The 24,783-nt window shown below is 36.2% G+C and overlaps 1 protein-coding gene across 1 annotated transcript in view; it reads left to right on the top strand.

The window, feature by feature from the left end:
* ZMYM4 (zinc finger MYM-type containing 4) overlaps nucleotides 1-24,783 on the top strand; it is a 174,601-nt gene that overhangs the window by 91,132 nt on the left and 58,686 nt on the right. Inside the window, exons 3-5 of the mRNA XM_060140581.1 lie at nucleotides 20,480-21,004; nucleotides 22,699-22,760; nucleotides 23,108-23,278. Coding sequence (XP_059996564.1) covers nucleotides 20,480-21,004; nucleotides 22,699-22,760; nucleotides 23,108-23,278 — 758 coding nt within the window. The remainder of the gene's footprint in view (nucleotides 1-20,479; nucleotides 21,005-22,698; nucleotides 22,761-23,107; nucleotides 23,279-24,783) is intronic.

Here is a 24,783-nt window from a genome sequence, read left to right as displayed (position 1 = left end):
CACAGGCAAATTCTATCAAACATTTAGAGAATAGTTAACACCTATCCTTCTCAAACTCTTCCAAAATATAGCAGAGGGAGGAACACTCCCAAACTCATTCTATGAGGCCACCATCACTCTGATACCAAAACAAGACAAAGATGTCACAAAGAAAGAAAACTACATTCCAGTATCACTGATGAACGTAGATGTAAAAATCCTGAACAAAATACTAGCAAACAGAATCCAACAGCACATTAAAAGGATTGTACACCATGATAAAGTGGGGTTTATCCCAGGAATGCAAGGATTCTTCAGTATACGCAAATCAATCAATATGATACAGCATATTAACAAACTGAAGGAGAAAAACCATATGATAATATCAATAGATGAAGAAAAATCTTTTGAAAAAATTCAACACCTATTATAAAAACTCTCCAGAAAGTAGGCAAAGAGGGAACTTACCTCAACATAATAAAGGCCATATATGACAAACCCACAGCCAACATCGTTCTCAATGGTGAAAAACGGAAACCATTTCCGCTAAGATCAGGAAAAAGACAACGTTGCTCACTGTCACCACTGTTATTCGATATAGTTTTGGAAGTTTTAGTCACAGCAATCAGAGAAGAAAAAGAAATAAAAGGAATCCAAATCGGAAAAGAAGAAGTAAAGCTGTCACTGTTTGCAGGTGACATGATGCTATACATAGGGAATCCTAAAGATGCTACCAGAAAACTACTAGAGCTAATCAATTAATCTGGTAAAGTAGCAGGATACAAAATTAATGCACAGAAATCTATGGCATTCCTATACACTAATGGTGAAAAAGCTAAAGAAAAATTAAGATAACACTCACATTTACCATTGCAACAAAAAGAATAAAATACCTAGGAATAAACCTACCCAAGGAGACAAAAGACCTGTATGCAGAAAACTATAAGACACTGATGAAAGAAATCAAAGATGACACAAACAGAAGGAGAAACATATCATGTTCTTGTATTGGAAGAATCAGCATTGTGAAAATGACAATACTACCCAGAACAAACTACAGATTCAGTGTAATAATCCCTATCAAACTACCAATGGTATTTTTCACAGAACTAGAACAAAAATTTCATAATTTTTATTTCCATATGATCCTTCCATTTCCACAAAGGACTCCGAATAGCCAAAGCAATCTTGAGAAAGAAATACAGAGGTGGAGGAATCAGGCTCCCTGACTTCAGGCTATACTACAAAGTTACAGTAATGAAGACAGTATGGTACTGGCACAAAAACAGAAATATAAATCAATGGAACAGGATAGAAAGCCCAGAGATAAACCCACGCACATGTGGTCACCTTATTTTTGATAAAGGAGGCCAAGAATATACAATGGAGAAAAGACAGCCTCTTCAATAAGTGTTGCTGGAAAAACTGGACAGCTACATGTAAAAGAATGAAATTACAACACTCCCTAACACCACACACAAAAATAAACTTAACATCCATTAAAGACCTGAATGTAAGGCCAGACACTATAAAACGCTTAGAGGAAAACATAGGCAGAACACTCTATAACATAAATCACAGCAAGATCCTTTTTGACCCACCTCCTAGAGAAATGGAAATAAAAACCGAAATAAACAAATGGGACCTAATGAAACTTAAAAGCTTTTCCACAGCAAAGGAAACAATAAACCAGATGAAAAGACAACCCTCAGAATGGGAGAAAATATTTGCAAATGAAGCAACTGACTAAGGATTAATCTCCAAAATTTACAAGCAGCTTATGAACCTCAATAACAAAAAACCAACCTAATCCAAAAATGGGCAGAAGAGCTCAAGAGACATTTCTCCAAAGAAGATATACAGATTGCCAACAAACACATGAAAGGATGCTCAACATCACTAATCATTATAGAAATGCAAATCAAAACTACAATGAGGGATCACCTCACACTGGTCAGAATGGCCATCAACAAAAACTCTACAAACAATAAATGCTGAAGAGGGTGTGGAGAAAAGGGATACCTCTTGCACTGTTGGTGGGAGTGTAAATTGATACAGCCACTAAGGAAAACAGTATGGAGGTTCCTTAAAAAACTAAAAATAGAACTACCATACGACCCAGGAATCCCACTACTGGGCATATACCCTGAGAAAACCAGAATTCAAAAAGAGTCAATACCACAATGTTCATTGCAGCTCTATTTACAATAGCCAGGACATGTAAGCAACCTAAGTGTCCATCGACAGATGATTGGATAAAGAAGATGTGGCATATATATGCAATGGAATATTACTCAGCCATAAAAAGAAATGAAATTGAGTTATTTGTAGTGAGGTGGATGGACCTAGAGTCTGTCATGTAGAGTGAAGTAAGTCGGAAAGAGAAAAACAAATACTGTATGCTAATACATATATATGGAATGTAAAAAAAAAAAATGACATGGGGAGGGGGAGGGACAAGCTGGGACGAAGTGAGAGAGTGGCATGGACATATATACACTGCCAAATGTAAAATAGATAGCTAGTGGGAAGCAGCCGCATTGCACAGGGAGATTAGCTCAGTGCTCCATGACCACCTAGAGGGGTGGCATGGGTGGGTGGGAGGGAGATGCAAGAGGCAGGAGATATGGGGATATATGTATATGTATAGCTGATTCACTTTTTTCCAAAGCAGAAAGTAACACACCATTGTCAAGCAGTTATATTCCAATAAAGATGTTAAAATAAATAAATAAAAATAAAGGGAAATTTAGGGCTTGCCTTGTGGCACAGTGGTTAAGAATCTGCCTGTCAATTCAGAGGCCACGGGTTTGAGCCCTGGTCCAGGAAGATCCCACATGCTGTGGAGCGACTAGGCCTGTGCGCTACAACTACTGAGCGTGCACTCTAGAGCCCCCGAGCCTCATCTGCTGAAGACCGCACGCCTGGAGCCCGTGCTCTGCAACAAGAGAAACCACCTCAATGAGAAACCTGTGCACTGCAATGAAGGGTAGCCCCCGTTCTCAACAACCAGAGAAAAGCCCTCGCATAGCAATGAAGACCAAATGCAGCCAAAAATAAATAAATAAAATAAATACATTTATTAAAAAAAAAAAAGAAATTTGGCCTTCCTATTTTTTGTGTTTTCAATATTTTGTCTGGGTTTTGTGTGTGTGTGGATGAATTGAGGGACAGTTTTCCCCCATAGGACTAGCCAATTTTTCTTTTCCAAGTTAGTGAATAATAATCCATTCTTTCCTTACTAACTTGAAATGTAATATTCCTATTTTTTATTCTATTATAATGATTAAAAAATTTTTTTTAAGTTTCCAGTTGATCATTATTATCTTTGTAGATGCCTTTTCTCAGGCCGAGGACCTTCTCTATATTTGCTGAACGATTTTTTTCAGTGAATGAATATTTTGTCAAATGGTTCCTCTTCATGTGCTGAAATGATCGTGTTTTTCTTTATTGTGTTAATGTGGTGAATTGATTTTTGAATCTTAAACCCACCTTGCATTCATGGGATAAGTCCTACTTTGTCATGATCTGTTATTTGTTTCATATCTTTTAAATCTCAATTTGCTAATATTTTAAGTATGCTGATTTTTATGTACCTATGTTTATGAAGGATATTGGTATATAGTTTTCTTTCATTGTCACGTCTTTCTCTGGCTTTGATTCCAGGGTGATAGTGCCTTCATACAATTAGTTAGGAAGTGTTCCTTTCCCTTATATTTGCTGAAAGAGTTCATTCAAGATGGGTAGTATTCTTCCTTAAATATTTTACTTCGTTTACGTCATCTGGGCTTGATGTTGTTCATATTTTCTGTTTCTTCTGTGTAATTTGCACCTTTCAAGACATTTTCTCATAAGACAGCACAGTCTGGTAGAACTTTCTGTATCAATTGAAATGTTCTCTATGTGCACTCTTAAAGTACAGTAGCCACCGACTACCTGTGGCAGTTGAGTACTTGAAATGTGATGAGTGCAGAGCTGCAGTTTTAATTTTATTTAAATCGTCACAGGTGGCTGTTGGCTTACTGCACTGGCTATTGTAGCTCTAAGTTGTAAATTCATTTCTATAAAATTGTTAATAAATTTTAAATATACTGTCATAAAGTTGTTCATAGTTTTAAAATCTGTTTCTATAAAGTTGTTTGTAGGGAATTCCCTGGGGTCCAGTTGTTAGGACTCTGTACTTCCAGTGCAGGGGGCCCAGGTTCGATCCCTGGTTGGTGAACTAAGATCCTGGAAGCTTCACAGTGTGGAAAATATATATATATATATATATATGTATGTATATATGTAGAGAGAGACACACACACGTATATATGGAGATACAAAGTTGTTTATAATTTTTTCTTAATTTATTTTTACTCTCTAATGAAATCTTTAGTGCTCTTTTATTCCTGAGATTGGTAATTTATGTCATCTTCTCTTTGTCTCCTTTCCTCCCCTCTCAACTCTCTTTGTATTTTTTCATTAAAATATTTTAAGGGTAAAATACACAGAAACTAAAATTTACCATTTTATCATTTTTAAGTGTCCAGTTCAATAGTGTTAATTACACTCATATTGTTGTGCAGCCAACCTCCATAACTTTTCATCTTGCACAACTGAAATTCTTTTTTTAAAAATATTTATTTATTTGTTTCTCTGTGCCTGGTCTTAGTTACGGCATGCGGGATCTTTGTTGCATTGTGTGGGATCCAGTTCCCTCACCAGGGATTGAACCCGTGCCCCCTGTATTGGGAGCGTGTATTCTTAGCCACTAGATCACCAGGGAAGTCCCCAAAACTGAACTAGACAGCTCCCTGTTTCTCCTTGCAGCTGTGTCAACCACCTTTTTACTGTCTGTCTGTATGAATTTGACTACTCTGGGTACCTCATATAAGTGGAGTCATAGTGTTTGTCTTTATGGGACTGGCTTATTTCATTTTGCATAATGTCCTTGAGGTATATCTATGTTGAAGCATGTGTCAGAATTTCTTTCCTTTTTTTTTTTTTTTTTTTTTTTGCTGTATGCAGGCCTCTCACTGCTGTGGCCTCTCCCGTTGCGGAGCACAGGCTCAGCGGCCATGGCTCACGGGCCCAGCCGCTCCGTGGCATGTGGGATCTTCCCAGACTGGGGCACGAACCCGTGTCCCCTGCATCGGCAGGCGGACTCTCAATCACTGCGCCCCCAGGGAAGCCCTTCTTTCCTTTTTTAAGGCCGAGTAATATTCCATTGTATGGATATATCACATTTTATCGGTTTATTCATCAGTGGACAGACACTTGGATTATTTCCATCTTTAAGCTATTGTGAATAATGCTGCAATGAACATGGTGTACCAATATAAATATCTCTTACAGACCCTGCTTTTAATTCTTTTCAGATCATATGGTAATTCTATTTTCAACTTTTTTAGGAACTGCCATACTGTTTTTCATAACAGCTGTACCATTTTGCATCCACACCACTAGTGCACAAGGGTTCCAATTTGTCCACATCCTCACCAGTGTGGTTATTTTTGTCCTTTTGATGGTAATCAGCCTACTGGGTGTGAGGTGTTATCTCATTGTAATTTTCATGTATATTTCCCAAATGATTGGTGATGTTGAACATTTTTTTCATGTACTTGTTTGCTTTTTGTACTTCTCTCTGTTTATGGTCAGTTTGTCTAGGAGTTTATCATTTTTGTTCTTTTTAAGTATCCTGCTCTTGGTTTCCTTAGTTTTTCTTCACTGTTTATTTTCTGTTACACAGATTTTTCTTTTATCTTTACTTTTCCGTCTACTTTGTGCTTAATTTGATCTTTTTCTTGCTTCTGAAGCCAGAGGTTTAGGTCATAGATTTTAGAATTTTTCTTGATAGAAGTGTATAAATCCGTAAGTTTCCCTCTGAGGACTTCTTTTACTGCACTTCTCAAATTTTGGTAAGTTGTGTTTTCATTGCCATTCAGTTCATATTTTCTAATTTTCCTTGTGATTTCTTCTTTGACTTATGGCTTTTTTTCAAAGAAGTATTTCTAAATATTTGGGGGATTTCCACATGTGCTTTTGTTACTGAGTACATTTTGATCAAAGTAGATATTCTGTATGAGTTCCATTATTTGATAATTTTACCATGCAATATTTCCATCATTTATCATGTCATCAGTGTTGGTGATTGTTCCATGTGTATTGGAAAAGAATGTGCTCTGACATTTTGGGGTTAACGTTTTATAAATGTCATTTAGGTTTAATTGATTGACAGCATCTTTTCAGGTCTTCTCTATTTTTCTTGATTTTCTGACTGTTCAATTACTGGCAGAGAAACGTTGAACCATTCATATATTACTGTGGGGTTACCTGTTTTTGCTTTTAATTCTGTCAGTTTCCAGTGTTCATTCTCTTGTTGAGATTCAGGTTTCCATCAGGTGTCTTCTTCCTTCTAGCTAAAGAACTTTAACATTTCTTGTCATGCAGGTCTGTTGGTAACATATTCTTTCAGCTTTCATCTAAAAATATTTTTATTTCATCTTCCTTTTTGAAGATTATTTTCTCTTACAGAATTCTAGGTTGACAAGATTTTTGTCCTGGCACTTTTAGGTTCACCTGCTTTAGAAAGTATTTATTTCTTCAAATACCCATCTCTCCAACTCCAATTAAATATGTTAGCCTGCTTAACATTGTATCACATGTCTGACACTGTTATTTTTCAACCTTAAACTCTCTATGCTTCTTTCTATATAATTTTTTACTGCCCTCTCTTCCTGTTTCACTGTTATTTTCTTCTACATGGTCTAATGTGCAGTTAACTCATTCAGTTGATTTTTCATTTCAGCTATATTTTTCAGTTTAGAAGCTTCTTTTTAAAAAATACGGTTTCTAATTTTATTCTTGTCAAGTTCATGTTTTCCATTAAATCTTTATACTTTCTTATAACTTTTCAAGTCCTTTGTGGTAATTCTAATTCCATCATTTGTATTATTTCCGGCCCCAATTCTGTTGGCTGAATTGTCTTCTGGTTATGGCTCTCATGTCTTGCTTTTTCAAATGTGTGATAATGTTTGATTGGATGCTGGGTTACACTGTTACATTGTTGAGTGTCAGATTATATTTTATATTCTATTTCCTTTAGGAGTGTTGATTTTCATTCTGACATGCAGTTAGTTTGCTTTGGATCAGCTTGATCTTTTTGAGACTTTTTTTAAACATCTTTATTGGAGTGTAATTGCTTTACAATGTTGTGTTAGTTTCTGCTGTATAACAAAGTGAATCAGCTATATGTATACATATATCCCCATATACCCTGCCTCTTGTGCCTCCATCCCACCCTCCCTATCCCATCCTTCTAGGTGGTCACAAAGCAGTGAGCTGACCTCCCTCTGCTATGCAGCTGCTTCCCACTAGCTATCTATTTTACATTTGGTAGTTTATATATGTCAGTGCTACTCTCTCACTTCGTCCCAGCTTCCCCTCCCTCCCATGTCCTCAAGTCCATTCTCTACGTGTGCATCTTTATTCCTGTCCTGTCCCTATGCTCATCAGAACCATTTTTTTTTTTTTTAGATTCCATATATATGTGTTAGCATACAGTATTTATTTTTCTCTTTCTGACTTCACTCTGTATGAGAGACTCTAGGTCCATCCACCTCACTACAAATAACTCAATTTCTTTTCTTCTTATGGCTGAGTATTATTCCATTGTATATATGTGCCACATCTTCTTTATCCATTCATCAGTCAATGGACACTTAGGTTGCTTCCATGTCCTGGCTATTGTAAATAGAGCTGCAATGAACATTGTGGTACTTGACTCTTTTTGAATTATGATTTTCTCAGGGTATATGCCCAGTAGTGGGATTGCTGGGTCGGATGGTAGTTCTATTTTTAGTTTTTTAAGGAACCTCCATACTGTTTTCCTTAGTGGCTATATCAATTTACATTCCCACCAACAGTGCAAGAGGTATCCCTTTTCTCCACACCCTCTTCAGCATTTATTGTTTGTAGAGTTTTTGTTGATGGCCATTCTGACCAGTGTGAGGTGATCCCTCATTGTAGTTTTGATTTGCATTTCTTTAATGATTGGTGATGTTGAGCATCCTTTCATGTGTTTGTTGGCAATCTGTATATCTTCTTTGGAGAAATGTCTCTTGAGCTCTTCTGCCCATTTTTGGATTTTTTTTTTGATATTGTGCTGCTTGTAAATTTTGGAGATTAATCTTTTGTCAGTTGCTTCATTTTCAAATATTTTCTTCCATTCTTAGGGTTGTCTTTTCATCTTGTTTATAGTTTCCTTTGCTGTGCAAAAGCTTTTAAGTTTCATTAGGTCCCATTTATTTCTTTTTGTTTTTATTTCCATTTCTCTAGGAGGTGGGTCAAAAAGGATCTTGCTGTGATTTATGTCATAGAGTGTTCTGCCTATATTTTCCTCTAAGCATTTTATAGTGTCTGTCCTTACATTTAGGTCTTTAATCCATGTTGAGTTTACTTTTGTGTGTGGTGTTAGGGAGTGTTCTAATTTCATTCTTTTACATGTAGCTGTCCAGTTTTCCCAGCACCACTTATTGAAGAGGCTCTCTTTTCTCCATTGTATATTCTTGCCTCCTTTATCAAAAATAAGGTGACCACATGTGTGTGGGTTTATCTCTGGGCTTTCTATCCTGTTCCATTGATCTATATTTCTGTCTTTTTGCCAGTACCATACTGTAGCTTTGTAGTATAGTCTGAAGTCCAGGAGCCTGATTCCTCCAACTCTGTTCTTCTTTCTCAAGATTGCTTTGGCTATTTGGGGTCTTTTGTGTTTCCATACAAATTGTGAAATTTTTTGTTCTAGCTCTGTGAAAAATGCCACTGGTAGTTTGATAGGGATTGCATTGAATCTGTAGATTGCTTTGGGTAGTATCGTCATTTTCACAATGTTGATTCTTCTAATCCAAGAACATGGTATATCTCTCCATGTGTTTGTATCATCTTTGATTTCTTTCATCAGTGTCTTACAGTTTTCTGTATACAGGTCTTTTGTCCCCTTAGGTAGGTTTATTCCTAGGTATTTTATTCTTTTTGTTGCAATGGTAAATGGGAGTGTTTCCTTAATTTTTCTTTCAGCTTTTTCATCATTAGTGTATAGGAATGCCATAGATTTCTGTGCATTAATTTTGTTTCCTGCTAGTTTACCAAATTCATTTATTAGCTGTAGTAGTTTTCTGGTAGCATCTTTAGGATTTGAGACTTGTTTTTAAAACTTTTTAGGGCCACTCTAGGATTGGCCTTACTTTAGAATTAGTTTAGCCCTACTTTTATTTCATTTTTTAAAATATTTACGTATTTATATTTTTGGCTGCACCGGGTCTTAGTTGTAGCACACGGGATCTTCGTTGACGCCTGCGGGGTGTTTATTTGCAGCATGCAGGATCTTTTCATTGCGGCATGCAGGATCTAGTTCCCTGACCAGGGATCGAGCCCTGGCCCCCTGCATTGGGAGTGTGGAGTCTTAACCACTGGACCACCAGGGAAGTCCCCCTAGCCCTACTTTTAATGTGCCATTTTTCAGAGGTCTCCATTGATGCTCCCAGTTGTTTGACCAGGTCTCTTTTTCTTTTGTAAAAATAAACTTTAATTTTTAGAACATTTTTTAAGTTCAGAGCAAAATTGAGCAGAATGTACAGAGTTCCCATATGTTCCTTTACATCACACAAGCATAACCTTCCCCACTGTCTCATGTGTGGTTTACTGTTCTGGCAAAGAATTTCTAGTCCTCTTTCAGTGGGTCTTTGTCTTTTCTTTGGTAATCTGTCCTGCAAATACCAGCTCCTTTAGCTTTCTCAGTCTGTTGTCTCCCCAGTTTATTGAGACTAGTGTTCTCTACTTGAGTTTTTCCTCTCTATACTGGAACTTGCTATATGTTCCCAGGCAGAAAGCCTAGGACAGTCACCTCGTTAGTTCGTTTTCTCAGAGATCATAGTCTTTTGTTGATTGTTGTCCGTACTTTGAATACATTGGTTTTATATATTTTGTCAAGCTTTTTATTCACAACAGGAGGATTATTCTTCTATCAGTACTGTGCCACAGCTGGAAGTAGAGTTTTATGACAGTGGATTGTAGCTAGTGCCTAATTTACAATTTCTTTGTTCTAAATCATTAAAAAAAATTTTTTAATTTTATTTTTTGTTTTATTTTTGTCTGCGTTGGTTCTTCGTTGCTGTGTGCGGGCTTTTCTGTAGTTGTGGCAAGCAGGGGCTACTCTTTGTTGCGGTGCACGAGCTTCTCATGCAGCGGCTTCTCATTTTGGAGCATGGGCTCTAGGCATGCGGGCTTCAGTAGTTGTGGCACTCGGGTTCAGTAGTTGTGGCTCGCGGTCTCTAGAGCACTGGCTTAGTAGTTGTGGCGCTCGGGCTTAGTTGCTCCACGGCATGTAGGATCTTCCCGGACCAGTGCTTGAACCCATGTCCCCTGTCTTGGCAGGTGGATTCTTAACCACTGAGCCACCAGGGAAGCCCTGTTCTAAATCATTTTGGATATAGCTCACAAATAGTTCTAGAGATAATTGCCCTAAGGACTTTCCTAGGCCTATTTAGCTTCATATGATTTTCTGGCATGATGCAGTTATACTGTGTGAACTACACTCAGCAATATTCCTGTAGGTAGGGCTCAGGAAATCTTTTCTGAAAAAGGCCAAATAGTAAACATTTAAGCTCTGTTGGGTGTAGTCAGAAAACATGGTGTCCTGTGTATTCTTCTCTTCCTCCTCTTCCTCCCTTCCCCTCCCCTCTCTTTTGTCCTCTTTCTTCTACTCTCTCAAAAATGTAGTAACTATTTTTAGCTCAGGGGCCATCCCTTGGTCAAGGGTTGTAGTTTACCAACCCCTACTATAAAATTGTTCAAGTAGGACTTTTTCTTTCTTTGTTTAAATCTCTGTTGACCATTGTCGCAGGTAATATGTGCCAGTAGAATTGGTGTATCTTGTGTTTAATGAGTTCATGAGAGTAACAGTGTGGAATTGTTAGAAGTTTACTAATGCCATCGAAGGGGGAAAAGTGCAAGTTACTATGTTTCTACAGTTTTAAAGCCCTTAAAAAATGATTATTTGAACGTTGTATTTTTTCCCGGTTAAAAGGGATAAAAATTTAGGTTCAGGACTGGAACAGATCCTTGTTTATCTGTAAATATATTAGAGAAGTTTTAGAATTTGCAGGAATGTTGTAGAACTGTGGTTTGGGACGCAGTTGGAACTATCTCTCCATACCTCTGTGGCGTAGTGCTTCTGCAACTATTAGCATAAATTACTTTTGCTTTTGTTTTGTTAAAATTTCATTGTTTTCTACTTATAGAAGAAATATGTTTTCTGAAATGTTATAAAAACATATAAACATTTTATTCCATTAAAATGTACAACATTCTGTTGTAGTGATATGCTTCAGTTTTAATAGACCCTGGACAATTTTTAGGTACATGCCGAATATATCCATTTATAGATGTCTCTGATCTTCTTGATCATTGCTTTCAGAGCACTGTAAATGTCAATGAGTAAAGTCTGTTGTATTTATTTCAGTTGTCCTCATAGTGAAGAAGAAATAGTTAATGTGTTTTACTTTATAATGTGTGTTAAATTATATTTTAGCTTTAATAGTGTACAAGTGGACTATTGAAATTAGTAAAACGTAACTGATTTCTGTTAGAGGTGTTTCAAGTGTTCGTATTTGTTAATCACCTTTTAGTAAGTTATAAAATCAAGTTCTAAGTATTCCACCGGTTTCAAACAGTTTTTTCCCCACTGTGGGAACAAATAAAAGCAAAAATTAGTGAAAGTAAGTTCTGTGAATCTCACTTATGAGTCTCATCTCTCCTCATTGAATGTATAGAATGAACAGTGGCATACCTTAATAGTATGCCACAGTAACAACACGTATTTAAATGAAAACAAGAAAAGAGAGCTGTAATCTTTAGTCATGACTCCCTGATGAAACTAATTCATCTTCATTAGTACTTAACATGGGTTGTTTGTGAACTGTCATAAATGGTTCATCTCTGGTGTGGTAGAGCATTTAGTGGGTCATCTTTGTTGGTATAACATTCAAAGGGATGGTTGACCACTTGGGGTTTTGTGGAAGAAATTCAACCATCTGATAAGAGATTGGACTTGATGAATCTGAAGTTCACTGTTCAGCCTCTAAGTACAGTGATTTATTACCTGCAGTTTATTTATGGCTGGTTCATAAAAAACTAGAGCCTGTCACTCAAAGTGTGATAGGGCATCAGCAGTATTAGCATCACCTGAGAGTATGTTAGAAGTCAGATCCTTGGCTGCCACCCTTGACCTACTGAACCAGAATCTTTAGAAGTGGAGCTCAGGAATCCATTTCCAAGCTCACCAAGAGATTCTGTTATCCAGTAATTGTTGAGAAGCATTGTTTAGTTCAGTGATCCTTAAGCATTATTGTGCATCAGAAGCAAAATTATCTTAGGGGTGCTTGTTTTTGTTTTGTTTAAGACATTTTTAAAAATTGAGATAAAATTGACATATAACATTGTATTAGTTTTAGGTATACAACACAATGATTTGCTATATATATATATTGCAAAATGATTATCATAATACATTTAGTTAACATCCATTACCACTGTTTTTTTAAAATTTTGAAACACTGTTAGAAATATATTTTACATTGAGACCTACTTGTGTGTGTGTGTGTGTGTGTGTGTGTGTACAGGTGTTTTGTAGCATTACTTGTTGTCACTCTGAATTATGTTCTTTGTTTTCTATTCTAGCCTATTTAAAAAAAACAAATCATGGCCCTGGCTCACTAATGGGTTGATGCTTGGAGTTTGAAAGAACACTGGATTGTTGTGTTTCACTTATTGTCCTATTTTCATGAAAAGTTTTCTGTTGGTTATTGGCCTATTAGTAGCTAAGATTCTTTTTCAGCTTAGGATCATAATTAGGAATTACCATTCTTCTTGTTACTGTAAATTGTGCCTCATTGAGAATGAGGATCTGTCATTAAGGGAAGAAGCTAGAGTGGCTATTGAGGAGCATCTAGTAGTGTCAGACAAAGACAACTTGATTCAGCTCTTGATGAATTGCATGCTTACCAAGAGTCAGTTGTTCCCAAACCTGTTTATTCGAGTAGTACTTGTCATTGTAATTAAATAATTTTTATTGTACCATTTTGACACTAATAAAATTTCCTCTGAAAAGTAGATTGTTGTTTCTGTGAATAATTTTAATGCTTTAGAAAGACTTAGTAGGTAAAGTCAGTAAAAAGGTGGAGGGGCAAGTGTCTTTATTTTCTCATTCCATTTTAAAAAACATATTTATTATTTATTTATTTAATTTATCTTTGGCTACATGGGGTCTTAGTTGCGGCACGTTGCAGCACAAGGGCTTCTCTCTAGTTGTGGCATGAGGGTTTTCTCTTCTCTAGTTGTGGCATGTGGGATCCAGGGCGTGTGGGCTCTGTAGTTGTGGCGTGTGGGTTCCAGACCGTGTGGGCTCTGTAGTTTGTGGCATGCAGGCTATCTCTAGTTGAGGCCCGTGAGCACAGCAGTTGTGGCGTGAGGGCTTAGTTGCCCCATGGGCACGTGGGATCTTTGTTCCCTGACCAGGGATCAAACCTATGTCCCCTGCATTGTAAGGCGGATTCTTTACCACTGGACCACCAGGGAAGTCCCTCATGCCATTTTAAAGAACCCAAAATTGCAATCATGAAGATTGCATTATGGCTGTGATTTGTTCAAGAAAGAACTCAAATTAGCATACCCATTTCCAAAGTCTTGATTGATCATCATTGATTGGCCAAGGTGCTTTTTTATATATTCCAAAAAAAATAAATGTTTAAGGCATGTACGTTTCATTTTTAAGATTCCTGACTTCATTGGTCAATGATTGGCCCATCTGCGTTTTTATATATTCCAAGTAAAAATAAATGTTTAAGGCATGTACATTTCATTTTTAAGATTCCTGACTTTATTGGACTTTTAACTGGTGACTGCATTCCTGATCTTATAGTTTAAAGAGGCTTTTATTATTTAGGAGATTGTATTTTATTGAAAATAAATCATCTCTTAGAAACAAAATGCAGATTTAAGTTTTTATTTAAGATGAACCAAGATTACCTCATTTTTATGCTTATTATTTGTTTTGCATTCTTTGGAGTTTGTGTTTTTTTTTTCTTTTGATCCTTTGTTTCTTTATATAAGAGAGGAAAACAGTGTCAGAGAATTGTTAAAGAACCATAACTTCTGAACTTAAAATTATAATTGATATTAGTTTAGTTCTGAAAATTATCCTTTGATTAAAACAAAAATGTATGGAAGTAATTGAGTAATATATTGGCAATGAAAGTAACTAACAGCCCTTTCATAATGTTCATCTATGTGGGTTCCTTGGTGGTGGTTGTACCTTAAAATGAAATGATTCTTCTGTATAGTATATAAATATCAGTATGCCACTAAAGCGAGGACAAGGAGTAAAAGTTGATTTGACATCATGAAATTTACTTTCATTATCAGACACAAATATTGTACTTAAATTGCTTAAAATAACTTTTATTCTCCTTTTACAAAATCTAACAACTTACCTGCATTTAACCCATGTGCTCCTTTCATTCTTTCACAAAGGAAAATTATGTACTGATCACGTGCCCTGATTTTCCCTCTGAACTTACTAATTATTCCCTCTTTTTTTTAATTAATTTTTTTATTGGAGAATAGCTGATTTACAGTGTTGTGTTAGTTTCTGCTGTAGAGCAAAGTGAGTCAGTTATACATACACATATATCCACTCTTTTTTAGATTCTATTCCCATAGTTATTCCTTCTTTATTGGATCATTTCCATGAGTATACTGTCAGCTGTAATAGTCTCCATCTTTAGAAAAACAATCTCACCAAAAAAAAGAAAAAAAAACCAAAAATACAAAGTCAGAAAAACTTTTCACTCCAGATTTTAGTCCAGTTTCTGCTCATTTTCTTTAATTTAGAGCAAAACTCCTCTAAAGAGTTGTTTGTACTTAAGTTTCCCCAGTTCTCTCCTCTCAGTCTCTTTATGGGATCACCCCACTCCAGCTTTTGTGTACCCATTTTTTCACTGATATAGCTCTTGTCAAGGAAGAAGTTTGTTTCATCTTTCCCAGTATTAATAATCAATCTTCAGTCTTCATTTTATGTGTTATCTCAACAACATTCATTATGGTTGGCCACTTCTTTCTTATTGAAATATTTTCTTCACTTTGCTTCTATAACATCACCCACCTAATTTTCCTCCTACCTCATTGGCTGTTCCATTTTAGCCTCTTTCTCTGATTCCTTCCTTTCTACAGATTTCTAAAAGTTGAAGTATCTCAAGACTCTCAGCTCTCTTCCATCAGTAATAAGTACAGTCACTAGGTGATCTTAACTAGTCCCATGAACTTCATTGATGACTCCCAAATTTATGTCATTTCTTGGCAAGAGTCTCCTCTTTAACTCTTTAATACGTCCAATTGCCTTCTTGATATCTCCATTTGAAGGTTTAATAAGGTTCTCAAAATTAATGGGTCCAAACCAAACTACTATTCATTCTACCCCTCTCAGTCTGTTACTCCCTTAGTGTTTACATCTCAAGAAATGGCACCCTGTTGTGCTCTTTTTGACTTTTTATATTCAGCTTCTCATGTACCAAGAAATGCCTCTACTTTCAAATTATACCCAAATCTGACTACTCTTTCTCACATCCACCATTACTATCCTGGTCTTAGCCACCAGTTTTCCCTTGGATTATTGCATTAGCCTCCTATGTGGTGTTCTTCCTTCCCTTCTTCACTCCCTGTAACATTTAACAGCCTTAAAGTACTCCTGCAGAAGCTGGGGTGTTCCTTGTAAAACGTAAATCATGGAATTCCTCTTTGGGATCTTTTTTGCGGTTTGCAGATTCCTAATATATGTATCCTCTGGCTTTTTCTCTTTTGTCATTTTTAAGCACTCTTCCTCATGCCTGTTCAATTCCAGCCCTATATTCCTTGCTTTCCCTCAAACATACCAAGCCTGTTCACAGTGTCTAAAAACTAGCTAGGAATCTTCTGTGAGAAATTTGCTTTCAAGTGTTTCATTATCTACCGTGATCCCCAAATATAATTTTAGTGTTGCATTTTTTCTGTAGATGTAGACTCCGAGAAACAGAAGCTATTTCTTTTATTTGGGCCACAAGAATGAGTACAATTCTGTTCCATTTAATTATATATATTAAAATATAACTAACATAATTTAATCTCATAAGATTTTATGCAGCCTACAGATTTATTGTGTGATAACTAGCAAAATTGCAAATTCACATTAGATGCTTTATTAGAAATTGCCATCTCTGAAAAAGCTTGAGTGCACTCAAATAAGGATAAAAATTTTTTTTTCAATAGACAATAGATGCATGTGCTTCAAAACTCAAGATACAGAAGGATATGCTTTGAAGAGTTAGTGTTTCTGTCTTATAGCCACCTGATTCTGGTGTCACAGAAAATCAGTGGAAGGTATTTTAATGTATAAACAATTGTACATACACATAAATTATAAAACATACAGCAGTGGTAGGATAACATATATATGTATATTCTTCCTCACTCAGATATTTTTACTAATTGACCCTGAGAACTCGTATAAAGTTGCCTCATTCTTTTTAACAGCTATATGATATTCCATTATAGGTATGTACTGTAATTAATTGAGCCTCACTGTTGAACAGATAGGCTGTTTCCAGTCTTTGCTGCTTATACATGTTCTTTTTCTTAGATCTTTTGAGAAATATCTGTAGGATAAATTCTTAGAAGTTGAATTGCTGGATCAAGAGGTATGTGTATTTAAAGTATCATGAATATTTGCCTGGTTGCTCTTTTTTACGACTGTACCATTTTATACTTCCTCTAATAGTATTCTACTACAGGGATTGGCAGACTTTTTTTCTGTTAAGGGCCACATAGTAAATATTAATATTTTAGGCTTTTCAGCTCACATACGGTCTATGCCACACTCTTCTTTGTATACTTTTCTGGCCTCAGGTCATAGTCTGGCAGCTTTGGCCAATAGCATAGCTGCCAGGCTGTTATCAAAACCTTTTGTCTTTTATCAGCCTGCTGTATGAACCTGTTATCTAATTGCATTATTAATTTGCATTTCACTTATGAGCAAAGTTCAACCTTAGTGTTTCCTTTCCTGTGAAATGTTTGTTCAGATCCTTTGCTTTTACAAATGTATTTGGTTTTTGGTATCTTTATTGAACTATGAGTCTTAATCTTTATCCATTAGGGAAATGACCTTTCGTGATATAAAGTGCAGTAAAATTGTTTTCAACAACTTTGTCTTTAATCTTTTGGTTTGGGTTATGTTTTCTTTAGGAATTTTTTTATAGTCACATTTGATCTTTTATTCAGTAAATCAGTCTTTTATTCTAGGTTTTGTCATTCTTAGAGAGGTTTTTCCTCTAAAAATAATTCTTCCATGGTTTTTTTAATACTATTGTTTTATTTTCTATGTCTAAATCTTAAATACATCTGGAAGTTATTTTGGTATGAGTTAGGAATCCAGTTTTTTCAGGTGGTTACCTTTTTTCCCAGTACCATATCCTGAATTAAAACATAGAGATTTTGGAAGTTGCTTGCAATGTTACTTTTTGGTTGACTTCTTATATACTGTAGAACTTAGATTAAACTGTTGATCACACAAAGTGCATATTTCATGCATGAAACAGTTACTGAGCATATGCTGTGTGGTCAGGTAGTAAGGATAAACTGTTGTAAAGAGGAGGTTCTAACCCTGACCTTTAGCTGCTTACAGTCTGGCAAATTTATCACACTATATGTATATGTGTGTTTTAACACCCTGCTCCTTTATTTTATTTTATTATTATTTTTTTTTTTACGGTACACGGGCCTCTCACTGTTGTGGCCTCTCCCGTCGCGGAGCACAGGCTCCGGACGCGCAGGCTCAGCGGCCATGGCTCACAGGCCTAGCCGCTCCGCGGCATGTGGGATCTTCCCGGACCGGGGCACGAACCCGTGTCCCCTGCATCGGCAGGCGGACTCTCAACCACTGCGCCACCAGGGAAGCCCCACCCTGCTCCTTTATTTATATTTTCTCCTTAACCTTCTGTTATTATGAAAATTTTCAACTAGAACAATTGGAAGAACAGTATAGTGAATATAGTTTTGTGCATGCTCTCTCATCCCTCCCTGCTTTTCTCTCTGTACTTTTTTTTTTTTTTTTTGCGGTACGCGGGCCTCTCACTGCTGTGGCCTCTCCCGTTGCGGAGCACAGGCTCCGGACGCGCAGGCTCAGCGGCCATGGCTCACGGGCCCAGCCACTCCGCAGCATGTGGGATCCTCCCAGACCGGGGCACGAACCCGTGTCCCCTGCATCGGCAGGCAGACTCTCAACCACTGCGCCACCAGGGAAGCCCTTCTCTCTGTAATATATATACTGTGTGAAAGTAAGTTGTAGAAATTCCTAAGATTTTATTAGCATCTTTGTTTGAATTAATTACTTAGTTAAGTGAAAATGGTGATTTTCTAATTTTATTATTTCCTCCATTTGTCTGTTTTTCTGGTTCGCTGAGGAGAGGGAATCATAGCTATCTTTTTCATCTAGCATAGTACTTATCACGGAGTGATTTCCTAATAAATAAGTGCTGAATGAATGAGTGAGTACTTTAGGCTGTGGGATGTTATTGAAGGATTTCAAGTGAAGGTATAATGTAGAATGATTAATGGTGTAGAAAGATAATTCTGATGTCTTTATGGAGGAGAGCAACTTGAAGAAAGCTTTTGTTTGGACCCTGTATCAGTTAGAACTTGATTATAAGTAATCCAACTCAAATCAAATCAGCTTGAACAAAAAGAGGAATTTATCCTGGATCATGGAACCCAGGGAATGATTTGAAGATCCAGCCACACAAAGGGTTCATCTGGGCTTCAGGAACAAATAAAAGCAAGGCTGTCGGTGCCACTAATATTTTTAGTCTTTGCTTCACTCTGTGTTTTTACCAGTTCTAGTTTGTCTGCTCATGGACCAATTAAATATGGTTTCAGGGCAGGATTTGTAAGAATATGGTTGACTCCTAGATATCATGTGGATTGAGTTAGTACACTGTTAACAGGAAGAGATGTGGAGTGTTGGAATGGTACCAAGTGGAGGAGATGGATTTGAGAGAGATATTAATTAATACAGTTTGCAGAATTTGTCCAAGGGGAAGGAGAATTGGAGTGATTCTCTTTTTTATCTTGAGCAAATTGCTGACTTGGTGATGCTGTTAATTAAATGACGGGAAAACAAGAAAGTATGCTTGGAAAGGGAACATGATGAATTTGGTTTTAGAAGTGCTAAGTTAAAGGTCCCTAGGGGGACCTATAGAAGCTAATTGAATATAGATATCTGAAGTTTGGAAGAAAGGTCTAAGCTAAAATGCTTAGGAAGTCAACAGCAAAGTCAAGGCTATAGTGGTGAATAAAATAGTCTGAGTGTATAAAATGAGGCGAGAATTGGAATATTGAGCACATAAAGCAGAGGAAGAGACATATAAAATAAATTAATAGGACAATTATAAAACTAGGGAACAATACAAAAAACCAAAGGTATTTTATCTAGGAGGGATATGCCACATAAGGATTGAAAAAATAATTGGACTTGACCATGAGGAAATCATTGATGATCTTAATGAGAGAAGTTCCGATGCGAAGTTGGGAACCAGATTGCATTAAGTTCAAAGGATTAATGACTGGGAGATGAAGTAGAAACAAACCAATGTAAACTTTTTCCCTAGAAGTTTGTGAAAGAAAGGTGAATTAGGTCAGGAAAAAGAAATACAGGGCTGGGTTTTTTTTGTTTGTTTTATTTGGGGATTGAAGAGACTTTAGCATGTAGTTTTGAACAGTAAACAGTTTTTAATATATATTCTGGCTTGGATAAATTTTATTTTTATGTTTAAATATTTGCCATTATAAACATTAACTGCTGTAAGTGTTTATTAGAGTTAGTGCAGAGAAATTAGGACTCTGAGGTCAGAGATCTGGGTTCTAATCTCAGCTCCCCAGAGTAGTCTCTATGATAACTATAATTATCACTTTTATATTCCCTTCTATGTGTCAGTCACTGTGTTATTAGGCCCTTTTTACATACTGTCATTAAACCTCACCACACATTAATCTCCAAGGTGAGTATTACACTGTTTTACAGATAAAGAAGCCTGAGAGTTTACTTCTCAGGATCACATAGATTTTCAGTTAATCATGCTATGATTCCAACACAGATATGTCTAATTCTGAAGTTGGTGCTCTTTTTTTCTATATTGCATTGACTTTCTTTCTAACCTGAAATAGTTTCTCAAGTTTTACGTCCCTATTTCCTTATCTGTCAGATAGGGATATTTTATCTGTCACACCTATATCAAAGTGCTAATTGAATACCACAGTATTATTATCTATATTTTGTTTGAAAAGAAAAAATATATATTTGGTTAAATGCCAGACAGACCTTATAAATATGGTCATCTTTAGCACTATCATTTGTCTAAACAGTATTTTACTTTTTAAGGTGGTGGTATCATGGATACAGAAATGTCTGAAGATATAGACCACAACTTAACTCCTACCCTTGACAGCATGTCTTATGGAATGCCGAATCAAACAGGATCTGAAAATTCATTGCTGGATGAAGATGATTATTTTTTGAACTCTGGGGATCTTGCAGGAATTCCAGTCGTTGGTAGTGACAATGAGGATGAACAGGATTTTAGTTCAAAGGACAATCTTGTTTCTTCAATTCATACTGATGATAGCTTGGAAGTAGAGAGAAGAGTCACACAGCATGAATCAGACAATGAAAATGAAATACAGATTCAAAATAAATTAAAAAAAGACTTTCCTAAACAATTTGATCAGGTTTCTGTCTTTAAATCAATACGGAAAGATTTTAGTCTAGTAAGAGAAAACAGCAAAGAGACTTTTTCTGGAAAGGAGAAAAATAGAGACCTAACTTATCTTGAACGTGAAAAACGGTTGGATAAACCCCATAAAGAGTTGGATTCAAGGTTGAAAAGCAGTTTTTTTGATAAAGCAGGTAATAATTGTTGGAATAGAGCCATAAAACACAATAAATAACGTACTGATAATAATACAGCTTTTATTACTTCTGATGCTAAGCAAAGTATGAACAGTTGAATTCATTGTAAGCTTGTCATTTTTCTTTTATCCTTGTTCTTTGCAGAGTGACTGAATTTCTCCCAGTAACTATTGGTAATGGTATAAATGGTTGAAAAATAGCTCTAAACCTCATTTCTCCCTCCCCTGGTTGCAATATTTTGATGAGAAGGCAAGATACTCGAATCACCTGTTCATTTTCTTTGGTTGAACATTGGAACCTGAAGTTGGATTTAACTTCTTTGTGCTGTAAGCACTAATTCAAACTGCTGTCCCACCAATTAGTCCAAATTAGGGAGGGTTTTTCTTTTTGATAACATTTCTATTTTATGTTTTAGAAGTTTCTTGAGACTCCTCTTGAGCCTCTTTGCCCAGTGTACCCTATACTTAGCTTCAGTTCCATTCTTGAATATATACATTTTCTTATTTCTGTGCCTCTCTTTCCTCCTGCTGTTCCATTTGCCTGAATGTCGTTTTCTCTCTTTGTATATATGCCTGTAAAAGTGCTTCTTATTCAACAACACCTAACTCATAAACCTCTTTTGCCCTATGGTCATCCCTAACCTCTCTACATCAAGAATGTTTGTTTCCTTATCTATATTTCCATAGCATTTTGTTTATGCCTCATTATTTATAGTACTTATCACACGGTATTATAGCTCTATTTGTTTTGCCTTACGTGCTAGTGTAGGAGTTTATTGAGGGCCAGATTGTATCTTATTCATCTTTGTGTTCTTGGGGCCTAATGTGGTGTAGTGAAAATAGTAATATTTCAATAAATGTTCAATAGGTGTGAAAGAAAGCTTGGTAGAATATACCAATCCTTATATTTCTTTTGACAGTGCTAGGAAAACTATGATTGAAAGAAAAAATCAGTATTGTTAAAAATAACAATTAATTTAAGTATCCATTATGTACAAGACTGTACAAGGGTATACTGTATTTTTCAGTATATATTATTCAATATGTATTTTCAGGATCCCTATGAGGGATAAATTATAAGGGTACCTATCTTCAAGGAACATAGTGTCTAATAGCAGAAGGGACAAGACAAGTCAAGTAGCAGAAGTGTCAACGACCAGTTGAATAGCATAAAACTTAATTTATAATTAAAGACAGTAGTAGAAGAGTTTGTTATAAGGCAGCATAATAAAATTTCTATCAAATAACTGAAACTGTTTTAGGTATTCTTAGGAGAGAGATGATTTTTAACTCAGTGGACAAGGGCAGGTTTTATAGAGGAGAGGTGAATTTTGAACTGAGCTGAGTCTGGAAGACTGTATAAATATTAGGATAGAGGGGACTTGGAATGATATAAGCAGAAATGGGGAAGAACAAACATAAGTAATTTTCAGAACATAGTGGATAATGTAACCACTTTATTTAGGTTTGAACAAGGAAAGAGCATGAGGCAAGGCTAAAAGTTAGATGGGGCCAGATTGTTTTGAGTGAAACTACCTTTTGGGTATTTTTGGTACCCATTTCACTCTAATGAGCAGCTTCATTGGAAAAGAGAGGTGATTATCAAATGATAGCTTTTTAGGTCACTCTTTGTAAGATTTGTTATTCATATACATGTGTTTGTTTTGTTTTGTTTTGTTTTTCTTTCAATAGCTAATCAAGTTGAAGAAACATTACATACCCATTTACCACAAACCCCAGAAACAAACTTTAGGGTAAGTTTTCAGTGTGTATGTAGATTGCTATAACTGTGGCAAGTTTTCTTTATGTGATTTTCTAAACTGTAACTATATGTGTTAGGTAGAGCGCTGATTTTATTTTTTTAATTTCCTTTATTATTTTCGTAAGGACATCTTTGGAGATGTTCTCAGAAGCCTCTGCTCTTAGATTCTTTATTTGTATTTGATATTTAGACATATATCACATTTACTTGTAAGCATAGGGACTCTAATGAATGTCCGTAGAGTTCTTCATTTCCAGTGAGCTTTTCTTTGGGTGTTAAACCTGAAGAGGAATAATTTTAAAATCTGAATATTTATTAATCCTTTATATTGTGTTTTAGGATTCCAGCTATCCATTTGCCAATAAAGAATCCATTGGTTCGGAACTGGGGAATTCCTTTGCATCAAATGTTAGAATTAAAGAAGAACCTTTGGATGATGAGTATGACAAAGCAATGGCACCACAGCAGGGACTACTAGACAAAATTAAAGATGAACCTGACAATGCTCAAGTAAACATTTCACCTTTTCTTCCCCCTTCTTTTTGTTCCACACATGAATTATTCATTCAAGAAAGGAAGTTCTTGATTAAGAAGTGAAGTTTTGTGTTGATGGGGTGAGAGGAGACTCTTAATGAAGGTTGAGGCAATTGAATTATAAGAATAATACTAAGGAATCAACCAGAGTTATAGGAAACTTTGTCCAAGTAGTAGTTAAGGCTTTTAATCCACATCGTTCCTTAATACCACTGTTCTGTGAGTTTTACATTTTCAGTGCAGGATTAGGCAAAGTGAGTCCTCAAGGATTTGAGATTGATACAGCAGACATGGCTGAAGGTTTATGATGGTTTATGAGTTTATGGTGTGATTGAGTTTATATAAGGTAGTAATAAGCCTTTTGCAGTTGCTGCTAATGAAGTATAGGCTATGTATGGATTTAAGTGTCTTTCAGGAGGGATTAATGGGATTAATTAATCTTTGGAAAAATTAGTTGATTGAAGATCCAGTTCATTAGATCAGTGGGTAGAAGATAAAGGAGGTTTTGATGCTTTGATGGGTGATATAGTATTCCAGTTTTGAGATCTGTGAGTAATAAGGGTAAGGATAGAGCTCTGTTATTTCAAGGTTGCTCTGGAGGTAAAAGTCATAAAGATTCTGTAAGTGTGAATGCTGAAGTCAGTGAAGTTATCCATGCAATTAACGACATTGCAGTGGTTGGAACGGAATAAAGATGCTGTAATCATTTTGGAACGTAGGAAAAGGACCAAGGGATGAATATGCAATAGAGCAGTTGTTTGAGGGTGTTTTGTGTTTTATATAGCTGGTATGAGTGCAGAGGCTGAGAAGTAAAGATAGCATGAATTAGCTATTTTTTTGAAATGACATTTGATGTGGAGAAAGCTTACCTTTCCATATCTTTCTTTTATGTTAGGGGGGTTGAGAATGTGAGACTTCTGTGGAAGAAGTTTTTTTCACTCAGATGTCTCTTAGCAGGGTTTCTCAGCACTACTGACACTTGGGGCCAGGTAATTCTTTGTTGTGAGGGGCTGTCCTGTGCATTGTAGGATGTTTAGAAGCATCCTTGACCTCTACCTACTAGATGCCAGTAGTACCATGTCTCCAGACATTGCCAAATGTCCCCTGGGGGACAAAATCCTCTGCTTTTGAGAACCACTCTTTTAGAGTGAGGAAATGGAAGAATAGGTGGTTTATAGATGTAGGTGATTTATGTGAGTCAGATTGATGCTTCAATTAAGTGAGAATGCCATGGTGCCCAGTGGAGGGTAGCTGTATAGGGTAGTGATGATAAAGCTGTAGAGTTGGATGGCTGTGAGTGTGGTAGCTACAAAGATGGTAGAGAAGGAATATGAAAATATCTGAATAATGAAAACATGTTAATAAAAGCAGGCAAAGTGGAGGTCGTGGATATCTGAATTAGAGATAAGGAAGTGCCCTGACACCTAGGGGAGGTTCATATGGCAGTGTATGCTTTAGAAGACTACTACCATGCCTATACA

The sequence above is a fragment of the Lagenorhynchus albirostris genome, chromosome 2 (genome assembly GCF_949774975.1).
Source record: "Lagenorhynchus albirostris chromosome 2, mLagAlb1.1, whole genome shotgun sequence".
Classification (NCBI taxonomy): Eukaryota; Metazoa; Chordata; class Mammalia; order Artiodactyla; family Delphinidae; genus Lagenorhynchus; species Lagenorhynchus albirostris.
This window is presented reverse-complemented; position numbering and strand designations above follow the sequence as displayed.